Here is a 13,523-nt window from a genome sequence, read left to right as displayed (position 1 = left end):
GTAGGTGGGAAATTGAAAGTCAAGATCTCTTCCTTGGAAAGCTTGTAGAATTCCCAGGCCAGAACCCCCTAGTGGCTGTAAGAGCCTGGGAAAGAGTTGCACTTCTGAGCAAGAGGCCTCCAGGGTTCTGTGCTGCTGTGTCCGAGTCAGCTTTCCAACAAGGCTCCAAGCTGGGCCTTCCAAATGGTAATTTCAGGAGAATGTTAACAAAGTGTGGCTTTTGTGTTTTACATAAGATGCAAAACCACAGGTAAAGCCCCACTTGAGGTGGGTCTTTTCATAGGTCTTTCTGAGATGTTTCTCAGATGGAAAGCCCTGGGAAATAAGCACAGTGTGGCAAGCAGGAGCTCCTGAGCTGACACTACAGTTCAAAGGTGTAATGAGATGGTATTTTCTATCTTCAAAGAGCAGTTAGACTTATCTTCACAATTTTTCATTGGATGTGTTTTTTAACATCAAAAAGAAATTAGAGAAAGAACATTTTTTTTGGATTTTTACTTATGAATCATCTTAGTTTTACTTTGATTCTAGTGGGCGAATGTATGTGGTAAGATTTAAAAAAAGGAAAATCCTTAGACCTTGTGACCTGCCTGTGCATGTAAAAAAAAATCAGCTTTCAAAAAGATCAGGTTCTTATATGTTGCAAAAGGTGCAGACACCATCAGTTTAATCACTCAGAGTAACTAAACATTCATTTAAAGGCAGTAGCTGAGCTAGTCTTTAAAAGAAACCAGTATTTAAATAGTAGTTCTCCATATATGAAGGTAGAGAGAGACATGAGAATTGATGACATATAATGAGTATCTTCAGAGTAAAGGTGTGCTCAGAAGGAAAGAATATTTAATATCTAAATTAGTTTCCTCCTTATAGGGGGAAAGTAGAAAGCCACTATCTTACATATAAGATAAATACATAGACAACATCAGCGGAGGGACGTGAATGAAGATGGCTACACACACTGTAGGAAGATCTGTGTTCCAAAGAGGGAATGTGGGTCACCAGCTCGAAAACTCCATTCACAGACCCTTGTTTTCAGGCACTCCTTTTAATATCTCATTAGAGCCTCAAATGATGCTGCTGTAAGGAAGGCTCTTCTTGGACACATTACTCAGAAGAGAAAACTAAGACCTAGCTGGGCCAGGTGACATGTGCCTATACTCCCTGCTCTCAGGGCACTGAGGTGGGGAGATGGGAGCTGAAAGCCATCAAGAAGAAGGAGAAGAAGAAGGAGAAAGAGAAGAAGGAGAAGGAGAGGGGAAGGAGGGGGGAGAGGAGGAGGAGGAGGAGGAGGAGGAGGAGGGGGAGGAGGAGGCAGCTCCTTGGACCTTGTGACCTTCATGAGCACGTAAAGATGACAGAGTAATAGCCCTTCTCAAAGAACCATAACCAAAACCAAGAAATGGCTAAAACACATAGCTAAAAATTGACCAAACTATGACTTGAAGCTAGGGTTCCTTCAAGCTATAAACTCAAACATCCCAAGCATGCTAAGATTTTGCTTTTAGAAAGTTCTATGGATTGCGAACCTTAAATACTGGATGAGTTTGTTTCTTGGTGGGAGGGGTAGATATAACGTACATAAGCGTCTCCTTGCCCCTGGTTTTACAGTGATTTGTTTCTTATTTAGCAGATGTCTGCAGACAAGATAGAGCTCTTACCGGCTCATCCTTTTCAGTGAGGGCTTCCTACTTAAAAACCAAACCATCACTCAGTTATATTAGTTTCCAATTAGTAACCGAACTTATGTGAGCACCCCTCCCCAGTGAAGGTCTGCGCATTTGAGCAATCAAATCAAAACCATGCCATTTTACGTTTCTTCAAAACCAATTTTAGCTGCTTCTCTTGCTTCTCAGTGTTCCATGTTCTTTCAAAAGTCTTACAGCACTCTCTCTTACTCCCTGGAGAGAGGTCTTTCATCTGCCTAAATCATATTCTTCAGCAAGATAGGAGCTTTTAAAGCCAGATACCAGAAAGCAACCAGTTGCCTGTGTCCTTAAAGGTTACTTGCTGCGGTGTCTCTCGTCCTGACTCTCCTTGGTACAGCCAGGCTTTTCGAAGTAATTCAATCTAAGCCTATAATTTCTTTCATAAAGTTACTTCTTCAAAAATGAAGATATAACACAATTTGAGGAAAATAATTAAGCACAGGTATGATTTTAAAAACATCAGAGTGGTAAGAAGGGGGAGCTAGGTCTCATTGCTTAATTAAGCTACATTTTCAGAAATCCATTTGAATCTTTGTAACAGGTAAAAATAGCAAGCGTCTACTACTCTGTATACTGACCCAGGATTTCATTTAAAAATAGTTCCTTTTAAGTGTGCATTCCAAAACCTGCTAAGGTAAAAAATGAAATAAAATAAAAATAAATAAAAATCAAACTAAATGCCAAGCTAGTGATGCCTCATTTTAAACTCTAGAGAGAGCTACTGTGGGGTGGGGGTGGGGATAACATTTGTAGCACAATTTAATTCTTCTTTATTTAAGGGGGCACAGAGATTAAACACTAATTAGAGATTAGCTTATTATTGCAAGTTGTTTGTTCACGCTTACAGATTACATATGAAATGCTAGGCTTGGCCCTCTCTACCTAAAGCAGTGGCTCTCCACCCTTTCACAGAGGTCGTCTAAACTAGTAGACAACACCAATATTTATTATATCACGATTCATAACTAGCAAAATTACAGTTAATGAGGTAGCAGTAAAAATAATTACTGGTTGGGGGTCCCCACAAACTCAAGAACTGTATTTAAGGGTCACAGCAGTAGGAAGGTTGGGATCACTGGGCTAGAGGGAACCAGAGACAACAGTACTAAATGGTCAGTGCAGGGCAGTAAGCTTCACTAGGGACTCCCTCCCAACCTGTCTGTCTCTGTACCAATACCATGCAGTTTTTATCACTATTGCTCTGTAGTATAGCTTGAGGTCAAGAATGGTGATTCCCCCAATTGTATAGAGTTGTTTTCCCTATCCTGATTTTTTTGTTTGTTTGTTTCTCCATATGAAATTGAGACTTGCTCTTTCCATGTCTTTGAAGAATTCTGTTGGAATTTTGATGAGCATTGTGTTGAATCTGTAGCTTGCTTTTGGTAGGATTAACATATTTTTACTATGTTACATAGTAAAAATATGTTAATCCTACCAATCCATGAGCATGAGAGATCGCTCCATTTCTGAGGTCTTTGTCTAAAGGCCTCCCATGAGATCTGCCTTAGTCATCCTTTAAGTAAGCACACTAGCATGCTACCATGTGGATGTGCAATTATTTTACCAGGCCTTTGAGGCTGAGACTTTAGGGAGTTCTAGCATTTAGTGTTATAAGCCCATCTTGGATGAACATACTGGGAGTACATTTCTGAAAGTACAATATTTGCATCCGAGAGAAGATGCTCTTAAATTATAGAAGATTTCTATTGGTGCATTTTTAATAATTGTGCAAACATTAATTTCCATGTGAAGAGCTATGCACATAGCTTTTTTATATGATGGATGTCATGTGTAACCAGAAGGGCTGAGTGTTGATTTTCAGTGGGAGGAGTATTTGAAGAACTGTGCCCATAGGCAAGAAGAGCAGAAAGGCCTGCCACTGTGTTCCCCTTGGGACATCCTGTTGCTCTACAGACTCCCAAGCCTGTGCTCCTCTAGGCTCTGATGCCCGTTCAGCTCCCCCTTGTTAGGAATGGAACATCTCCATTTCTGTCAGACACAGCCTGTCCATCTCAGTATCTGACCAAATGAACCCAGGTGTCCCCAACCAATGGCCACTCAAACAGTCCTCTTCTCTGAATGTCTCCTGCTCAGCATACAGACTACTTCACAGCTTTCTCTGTGACCACCTAGTCACACCTCCAAACCTCCCTTTCTCTGCACCTCCCCCCAAATAGTTTTAAATACCTTTTTCTCTGTGTTTTCAATCCTTCAGCAGGTATTAGTGGCCCTTTCCTTTCATTTACAAGATAAAAATCTAAACTCCTTAGTTAATTCTCTCACGGCCTTCCCCTGAAAAGCCTCCTTCCTTATCAGAGAACAGACTATTCCAGCCTGATGACATTCCAGGCTAATTACAGGAGATGCTTCCTGGGTCCCTTATCTCTACACCTTTGTGTATCTTCTGACCAGGAGGCCCATTCCTTTCAATCAATCCTTCTAACTGTGTTTATTCTTCCAACTTGTGTAAGCCCAGCAGGTAGCTGCGCCACCCTCTCAGCACTCATCCTTTCTATTCCTACCCTCACATCACAAGGGGTTTGGCAGATATGTCTTGTCTGTCCATGGCTCTCAGCAGTGGGGCATGGTCTTGTATTAATTCTTGCTGCAGCTACGGTGCTCTGCAAACAATGACATTTGTTTTAACCATAAACTTAGAAGCAACATGGAATCATTTACACCAACTAATTAATTTCCTGATAAGTACAGTTTTGGGGATATGGTGCCATAAAGGAACCTCATTTGGCTACTGAACGGTCAAGCGCAGGTTTCTTCAAAACAATGCACTTCTCTTTCACTCTTCTGCCAACATTTTTTCCCAGTTTTATATAAAAAATATTTGTTTGAGTGGCCAAGAATAACAAGTCCCCCACCCCTACCAACACACTGCACACCCTGCACACACACAGAGACAACACACACACACACACACACACACACACACTTGCACATGCTCACACTTCATTGCATTCATTTATCCCTGGGAGTGCAAAATCTTGGCATTGTTAAGTACTTTGGTAGGTAGTATTGAACTGATGATCTATTTACAAGAGCCACAGGCCTTCTCTGCTAGGCTCAGTTCTCAATTAGTCAGCCACTTGATCATGGACACTGCTTAGAGTCCAACAGGTCCTGTGAGGATAGCTTGTTGACCGCAGCAGGCATCACTATCTGTCCTTTGTGTAAAAAGATGGTGCTGAGGCTTCAGACAGGCCGAGGCCTGGTAGGGATCTTACTTTTAGTCTTTAGCAGCTATTATTTAGACCTCTCTCTTCTCTCCCTTCTGTATAGACAATGATACTGCCACCGAGTCACCTTACACACAGCCCAACAGAGCAGCTGATGTTTTACTCATTACTATCAATAAAGTAGCTTAGAGTTGGTATACGGGTGTATTCGCTGGCTTTCCAGCCATATCTTTCTCTCACGTGGAGTCGGTGGCCACAAGGTTCACCATGTGCTCCAGGACAGACTCAGCTGAGAGTCCTTCCAGATGTTCTTCTTTTGCGCTCAGCTCAACTGTTGCTTTATTATTTGGGGCATTTTCCTAGTTCCCTGTGCAAAGTTCTCCTGCTCCTGTATTTCTGTCTAAGAGGGTGAGCCAGCACCACCTGTTTCTGACTCTTATATTACTATACCATGAGCCCAGAAACACCACAATCTAAATAAGTAAAGGAGCCATAGTACAGATTGCAATCTAATAGTGCCAAGCAGAAATCTGTCTATGTTGTCTGCAGATGTTTTTGGCATTCATTTCTGGACTATTAAGTTATTAACAAGTAACAAAGATATATAGCTTCCTGTCATAGTACTGAGTCTGGAATGTTCAAAATTAGAGAATCCAGCAAAAGCCTTTAGCAGATTAGAGTATATTAGCACTATCAACATGGTTGATAAGTATATTAAATAATGTATGCCATTATATAACAGCTTTATGAGCTCTATCAGACTAGAAGTTTCATTATTACCTACAAATTTTTATAATCTAGCTTCTTTGACAGATTTCCCACTTCTTATGAAGTTTCCTCAAATTCTTCAGAAGTATAATTGCTGATACTTCTGCCTCCAGATGATTGTGTGTGAAAGAAATCTGTTTTCTTGTGAAAAAATAAGTTTGTTCTCCGAGAAAGATTTTACTGCTACATAAATACTCTTTCAAATGCTTCTGAGCAGAAGTCTGCTCCAGCTTCTGGTGAAGGAGATAGCCTGTTTCTAGGATGCTGGTCTGTCCAAATGTCCCATACAGTCCTGACTAAAGTTGCTCTGTGCCTTGATGGCTTAAAAACTGCAGATACACACACTCACAGCAACTGTAGATGCTCATTTAAAATCTCTTCCTCATGAAACAGTCATGAAGAAAGAATAGTGGCACCATCTCTGAGCAAGATTGTGTCTAGAAAAACAGAACTGTAAAGTACTGTCAACTGAGGGAAATTTCTCAACTTATAAAGTATAAGCTTTGTAAACTTGGCACTTGGCAATGCTCAAATGACACTGATTTCTCTTCAGTGACTTTTAAATTTGGAAATGTCATTCAAGTCACAATGGAGAGAAATGTGTAGTTGAGAGAAATGGCACTCCCCTCACACAGTATTTCTTGGAGGGAGGTGGGTTTGAATCTGTGTTTTCAGTAGATGTGAGCATGCTAGCTGACAGTTTGTACAGTACTGAAATGGAGCAGGGCCTCTCTAAAGGAGATGGGAAGGCTTATCCTAGCTGGGTCTCTATTCTTACCATACATCTGCCCTCTCTGCAGCATGCTATGCCCTTCTGGAGGGTCTCCAGTCACTCGGACCTCATGGCACTGCATCATGCCTTGGAATTAGAGTACCTGTAACAGCTTCCTGCCAACTTGACACTGCACAACTGCCCTGTGGCCAGAGATAACCCAGCAGGCTTGTCTTCTTGTGTCAGTGCTGGACTTCAGGATGTACCAATTTCAGCATATGGATGCATAGCTGCTGCGGGCTTGACTGCTACCCTCGGGGTTAATGGAGGACCATGTGTATTCTTCAGAACAGCTGTTGACTCTAGTACTGTGAATCCAGTGAAAGTAAGCCATGAGAATGTTCTCACACAGTGTGGTGTGTCTTGGCTACATTAACTACATGGTTCAAACCTGTGAAGAAAAGACCTACAGACACTTTGGTTTTCGGCAAATGTGATACAAACAGCGTCTGTGATCCAGCAAACTTGATCCCACAACAAAGACTCCCACGCGTCACCTGGACAACCATGGAGCTATTTTATTTTCTCAGAGGTTCACTTTTTGGTGTCCCCCACCCAGGGCAATCTGTACTTCGCTACTTATTTATGAAAAAAGACTTTGAAAAAACAGATTTGCTGAGGTATAATTCATATACCATATGATTCACCAAGACAGACTTCTCGGCTTCAAATAGTTGAAGGGACAATAGCATAAGAAATAATCAATAAAAGGCCTTGGCCTGACAGTACAGCAAGTACTTTGAATTTTAGCACATTGCAAAAGTAGTTTAAAGTATGTCTAATTTAAATGTGTAAAATGTACATCACTGAGACAATCGTGTACAGAAGGAATTTTTGGTGTAAATTTGTAATAATGGATGATTCTTACACATTCTGTTTAGGGAATGCTATTATGAGGTAGAAATGCTTTCCTAGGAAGCTTGGGCACAAACTCCTGCAGTGCCTTATCTAAGGATTGGGTATAAATATTGTAGATAATGGATCTTTTTGATAATGTTATCTAAGACCAAAAGCATGAATGTCAAGTGTCAACAAGGATTTTATTTTCTTAGTCTTTTATCCCATTCATTTTTCTAATTTGTGTACGTGAGTGTGTGTGTGTGTGTGTGTGTGTGTGTGTGTGTGTGTGTATTGGTTAGTTAGAAGGGACTTGATAAAAATAACAGTGGCTCACAACTTAAAAGTTTTGAAGTCTTCCTGACCACCTCCCCGACTTTCTCATTTCAACACTAATGTATTATATGTAACTACTTGGAAAAGAATGACTATTCAAACACTTCATCCCACAGAAAGAATATAGATGATAGATATATTTTATTAATAAAATTAACTGGAGCCTAGCAGAGTCTCCATGCACTCAGAATGATTACCGTGTCTGGGATTCTTGTTTATATCAACGAGGACTTTACTACATAACTGGGTCAGCAGCACTTCTCATCCCATCTCTTACTCTTTCCTTCCCACCCAGACAAGGTTCATTGCCCGATGGTGGGTTGGTCTGGCCATCATCAGAAACACTAATGTTGCTCTCTACGTATGACAAGACAGACATAAACCTAGAGGGTGATGGGAGAAACACAAAAATGATCATGTTTGTCATGTTATAAAAAAGATTCTTCCAAACTGATGAATTTGTATACGGTCAGGAGTCTTTCTCATTGTGGTCTTTGTGTTGCCATAAAATTACCCTTTGGATCAATTTTAGTTTATATTATTAAGTTATTAATAATATTATTTAATACTGGGGGCAGCAGGTTTGACCCAGAGTAGCAGAAAAACCACCCTACTTTTTTCTATTCTAAAAGTCCATGTTGCTGCTAAAATTAGTCGTTATAAATTCTCTAAATTGTTAAAAATGAATAATGGAATTAGTTTCTCCCCTGATGCAGACAGAAATGGCCAGTGTTGAGACCTCTTCATTTGATGCTGTTGTATTCTGCAGACTGAAAAGACAGCCTTGACCTTGGCCTTACTGTAAACAGGTGTGCTGTGTCCACGATTGTGTACAGAACTTTTTTTTTCTTCATTAATGTTGTGTTTAAATTAATAAACTTGATTTGTGCAGTACTGTATGCTCCTTGGATGTCAGTATCATCTTTCTGGTTTTGGTTATGTGGAGGAGTGAATCTTGTTTGCATTAGAATGCTGCAGCCAGAGGAAGTCATTTGGACAACCCAGTGATGGCTTTATCAGTCCTTTAGGACCTGAATGGCAAGGCAGCAGCTGTGTCTTTGATCATCAGAAGGACTGGAGAATGGAAAAGCTCTTTATTTCCCCAGACAACATCAACTGGATCCTCACTCAAATTTGTCTATGAGAGAACAGAATTAGGCATAAATTATCTGGGATTGCAGAACATAGCTCTACCCACTTAAGTACCCAAGAGACAGCAATATGAGGCAGTTTCATCCAAAAGGAACATTCACAACATATATCTCTGTGATTTGCCAGATTAATCACTGACAGAGGACTATAAAACCCTACAACGTATTTTCTCTTGGGACTTTAACCTGAGGAATAGAGCATTCCTATGTATAAATACGTGACAACCGACTGCACAGTTGTCTGTCTGGCCTGTTCATCAGTCCTGTGATGTAGATTTTTTTCCACAGGCCCTTACTACACCAATTCTAGATTTGAATAACTAGGTGTCCAATCTGAAAGTGGTGAGGGTTGAGAGGGAACTATTTGCCAAGGTAGAGGTTGGAAGGAATGGGATCATCGGGTCTTGGGTGAAAAAAGTATAAAACACAGACAGGGTGAGGATTGTACACTCAGAAGATGAATTCTCTGTCACTTCTAACGTGGCACCCCCAAGACCAACCATTTTTTTTTAATTTTTTATTAGGTATTTAGCTCATTTACATTTCCAATGCTATACCAAAAGTCCCCCATACCCACCCACCCCCACTCCCCTACCCACCCACTCCCCCTTTTTGGCCCTGGCGTTCCCTTGTACTGGGGCATATAAATTTTGCGTGTCCAATGGGCCTCTCTTTCCAGTGATGGCCGACTAGGCCATCTTTTGATACATATGCAGCTAGAGTCAAGAGCTCCGGGGTACTGGTTAGTTCATAATGTTGTTCCACCTAAAGGACCAACCATTTTAAGGACTCCCCTCTGACCATTAATAGAAGCTCAGGTTTCTAGTATTCCAGAGCCTCCAAATACAGCTTGTTCTTGCCTCTTGGCATTACCTTACATTGCTATAATGAACAAGACTTCAATACCCCTGGTCAGTACATAGGCCAAGAATCCCACTTCATTTTTGCTCGGAACATTCTAGCATTCTAGTCTAAGTCCACAGACACCATAGCCAGCTCTGCCTTTATGGGCAGTTCACATTCCATGCCATAGACTTGCCATTTCTTGTGACACTGCCCTACCTTACCTAGGTACCATGGGGCAAGATAACCTTGATCCCATAAACTGACTTCAATGTAAAGTTGGTAAGTGTGTGAATTAGTGAGGGGGTGGATAGGATACACTCAGGTTGAAAAGGCTCCTTATGGAAATCAAATTTCTGGATGCTATTCTAAGTGAAAGAGGAGTCACTGAGGAGCAGACACAGAGATGTGACTGGATTTGACTTATTCTTGCAGTGATAACCCTTGCTGCTAAGTAGACAATGGGTTGTAGTGAAGGAAGTAGAGAAAGGGGGAGGGGGTAATAGTTATTAGGCTGCAAGGTCAGTGAGCAACGGTCCAGTTAGGTAGGATGAGGATGATGGAAAACTGGAATCTGGCTTTGTTGACATAGCAACAGTCAGACTGAGTAAGATGTTACATGGAGGGAAAGTGAGGCCCAGTGGAATGTGGGTGCATATGAGGTAAAGGGGCATTGTCTACGCCTTTGTGAGACAGGGCATTCTAGTTCACAGCCTTGATTCTGTGACAGATGGCCTGCAATCCTAGTATAGCAAATCCTGCAAAGCCACATTTAACTGTATTTTTGGTTGCCTAAAATAGGAATAACAATGAGCTATTTCATGGATTATAAGAAAAATCTAAGCTAATATTTTCAAAGTGTTGGACCACTGCCTAGCAGATTTTCTAATGTGGCCCCCTATTATACACTGTTTGTATACACAGGATTGTTGAGTTTTTTTCTGCACACATGAAGAATCGGCTTCTCCAATAGAATACTACTTTATAGATGTGCACTGCATTGCTGGGGCTAGCCCTAGAAAACAGGCTGAAAAACAGGCCCCAGGTCACAAGTCTTTGGGTAGTGGATGTCAGAGAACTCACGGACTTCCATGAAAGGTCTGTGAGCAGTGCTGATGGAGGCCAGCAGCAGGCTAGCACAGGCTCCTGCAGACTCAAAACACAGAGCTGGCCTATAAACCTAGGCATAAAGTCGAGACTGACAGTAGGCTAGATTGGGAAGGAGGCACACTAGCTGATAAAAGGGAACAAAGCCCCAGTCCTGGAAGTCAGAAGCCTAAAAGATTGATGAGTGCCCAAGGGAGAAAAATAATGATGAGAGTTCATGCCTTTTTGCTTCTTTTTAACCCTTAGTATATCAATCCTAGGTCAGTCTTTTGCTTTCAAAATTTTCTTCCAATCAACATTTACAAATGCAAGGTAAACAGACACAACACATTTCCCAATAACGTTTTACATTTGTTTTTTCAAAACATTTGCATATAGCATGGATGTTTCTCAATTCAAATGACTTTAAAGGAGGCCATTTGCTTAACAGAACCTGGAGATGAGAGACCTTGCTGGTCCACTTATGCAGAAGAAATTTCCCTGCAGACGTTGGAAGTTTCAGTTGCAACCGTCTAGCTGGATGCACATCTTTTTCTGACTTCTCAAACAGTGCCGTCACCAGAGCACATCTTTCTCTCGGTGTCTTCCTGAGTGCTTCCACTCCCCTCCATTCTGTGCCATTATACGAACTGACAGGGTGACTTGTGGCAGGCAAAATGAAAGGGTTTGTAATTTAGGAAACCTCTGGCCCCACTGACTGAAAGCAGGTTGTTTGTAAAAAGGAAATCCTGACCTCAGCTAACTGGCAAACTCTGTCAGAAGCAATAGAGGAAACAGAGGAGAAAGAACAGTACTGGGAGTTTTACTGGGAATGGAATTAAAATGGATGCTCTGCCAAGAGGGCACTCCCCATGGAGGACTAAGACATCCCCAGCCCCTGAATGCGATTACACAGTGGTGGGTATCTGCTACAAGTGTATGGCATAGTTGCATCTGGGAGCGGACTGCTGGATCAACCACCCTGAAGATGAATGCCCTCTAGTTTGCAGAGATGGAAGACCTACCCTGACTTTATCACAGTTGACTCAAAGCACCAAGACTCCAGACAGACAGGCTGTAAATTAATCGGATGTTGAATTGGTTACTTTTCTCATTACGGCTTAAGGAAGCAGGGTTTATTTTGGTGTATGGTTTGACAGGCAATCATAGCAGGGAGCCATAATGGTAGGAGCAAGAGTGTGAAGCAGCTGGTTCCATGGCAGCAGTCACAGTCAGGGAGCAGAGAGAGAGAGAGAGAGGCAGAGAGAGAGAACTTGACTTGTGAAAACCTAAATGCCCTGCCTAAACTTAGGATGGCTCTTTCTACCTCAGTTAACTCAGCCTAGAAATACCTGCACAGACACCCCGGAGGTTCATATCTGAGGTGATTTAAGGTGGCACCTCGCTGTCCTGCCTTTCTCCACCTGGTCCTCCTGCCCGCCCAACCCTGACCTCTGAGCAACCTGGGGAAAAAGCAAAGCCCTCTGCGCATTGAGCGCATTGAGCGCTGGTCTCCAAAGGCACTCTTTTAGCAGCCTCTTGAGTGCTTTGACAAATTTCTGACTGAGCCCTGCCCATTATGCTAATTTTATCCATCTTGGGTGGCTCTTGAGCTGCATCTGTTTTAACTGCAGCTGGGATGAGCTCCTTTGACCAGCTCCTGCCTGCAGAACAGGCCAGCGTGTGAAGGGTCCTATCTAGTTCTCTACCATTCCTTTCCAGGCCACTGTACATATGAAGCCCCAATGATCCAATTCAACTTCCTCACATATCTGAAAGAGTTCTCAACTGCCTAATGTTTCGGCCCTTAGTACAGTTCATGTTTCAGTGACTCCCCCCAGCTATAAAATTATTTTCGTTGCTACTTTATAACTGTGACTTTGCCACTGTTAAGAATTATGTGAATATCTGTTTTTCAGTGGTCTTAGGCAACCCTGTGAAAGGGTCATTAAACTCCCAAAGGGGTTGTGACCCACAGGTTGAGAACTGCTGCTCCAAGGTGAGGACACCTATGCCCATGGTGTCCTCAGAGGTTGCTGTCTATCATATGAACAATTGTGGTGACAGCTTGTGGTAGGGATAGCAATGTGTTTCAAGGAGGTGGGCAAAGGTTTCAAAGAACTTTAATTTGTGATGGAAATCCTGAGAGCACAGCAATGAATATATCTGGGAGGATAAAGTCCTAAAGAGGAGGTGGTTTGCTAGTTGGCCTTCATAAAAGACAAAAAATAAAAATAAAATGGTGCCAGCTCACAGTGAGCCTCAAGTGAGAAGGCATCCTTCCCAGTCACCATCCTGTCAGCCTTTCTTTAGGTTTTCACTACAATGTGTCCATCTTTTACACTGTCTCTACAGTCACATCACTGGTGTCCTCCTTCTGCTCTCCCTGCTCCTAGCTGGCTGGCTGTTCTCTTCCTCGGAGGAGCTTTAATCCCTGAGCCTTACATGACCCTCACTATCCCCACTCTGACCCTCTGGCTGCCAGAGGAAACTGTTTCAAGATAATAGTTGGTCTCCTGGAAGAGTCGCTTGACTGCCCCCCAACCCCCGCTGCCCCAGCCCCATGTGCCCCATCCTTTTCTCTCATTGTCGCTTCTTAAGCAAGCTTTTGATCCTCTAAGAAGCTGGTTGGATCTCTGAAGTCCTGACTGCATGTGAAGGCCTCAGTCTTTGCAGTGCTCCCTATGGAGAGGACTCTGAGGCTCCCCAGCTTTCAGATTGCACCCTAAGTATTGTACCCTGCATGTGCCTTTCTGTCCAGCCCATCCAAGACACAGCTGTCACCCAAGGCTTCTATTCCCTGTCACTCTCAAGAGCCTCTGTTAGATTCCTCCCA

At 42.3% G+C, this 13,523-nt stretch overlaps 1 protein-coding gene across 15 annotated transcripts in view; it reads left to right on the top strand.

The window, feature by feature from the left end:
* Positions 1-8,506, top strand: part of Eya1 (EYA transcriptional coactivator and phosphatase 1) — a 142,083-nt gene extending 133,577 nt beyond the window's left edge. For 7 of the 15 annotated variants that reach the window (XR_001780756.2, XR_003950638.1, XM_017315414.2 and 4 more), the window contains one exon: positions 6,463-8,506. Coding sequence is in view for 13 of the 15 variants with exons in the window: in XM_017315414.2 (XP_017170903.1) it covers positions 6,463-6,543 (81 nt within the window). In the remaining 2 variants the exon portion in view is untranslated. Of the gene's footprint in view, positions 1-6,460 lie in introns of all 15 variants that reach the window. The other 8 variants (XM_006495452.4, XM_011238346.2, XM_017315381.1 and 5 more) reach the window with 2 other exon arrangements.
* Positions 8,507-13,523: the final 5,017 nt, after the last annotated feature.

The sequence above is a fragment of the Mus musculus genome, chromosome 1 (assembly GCF_000001635.26).
Source record: "Mus musculus strain C57BL/6J chromosome 1, GRCm38.p6 C57BL/6J".
Taxonomy (NCBI): Eukaryota; Metazoa; Chordata; class Mammalia; order Rodentia; family Muridae; genus Mus; species Mus musculus.
This window is presented reverse-complemented; position numbering and strand designations above follow the sequence as displayed.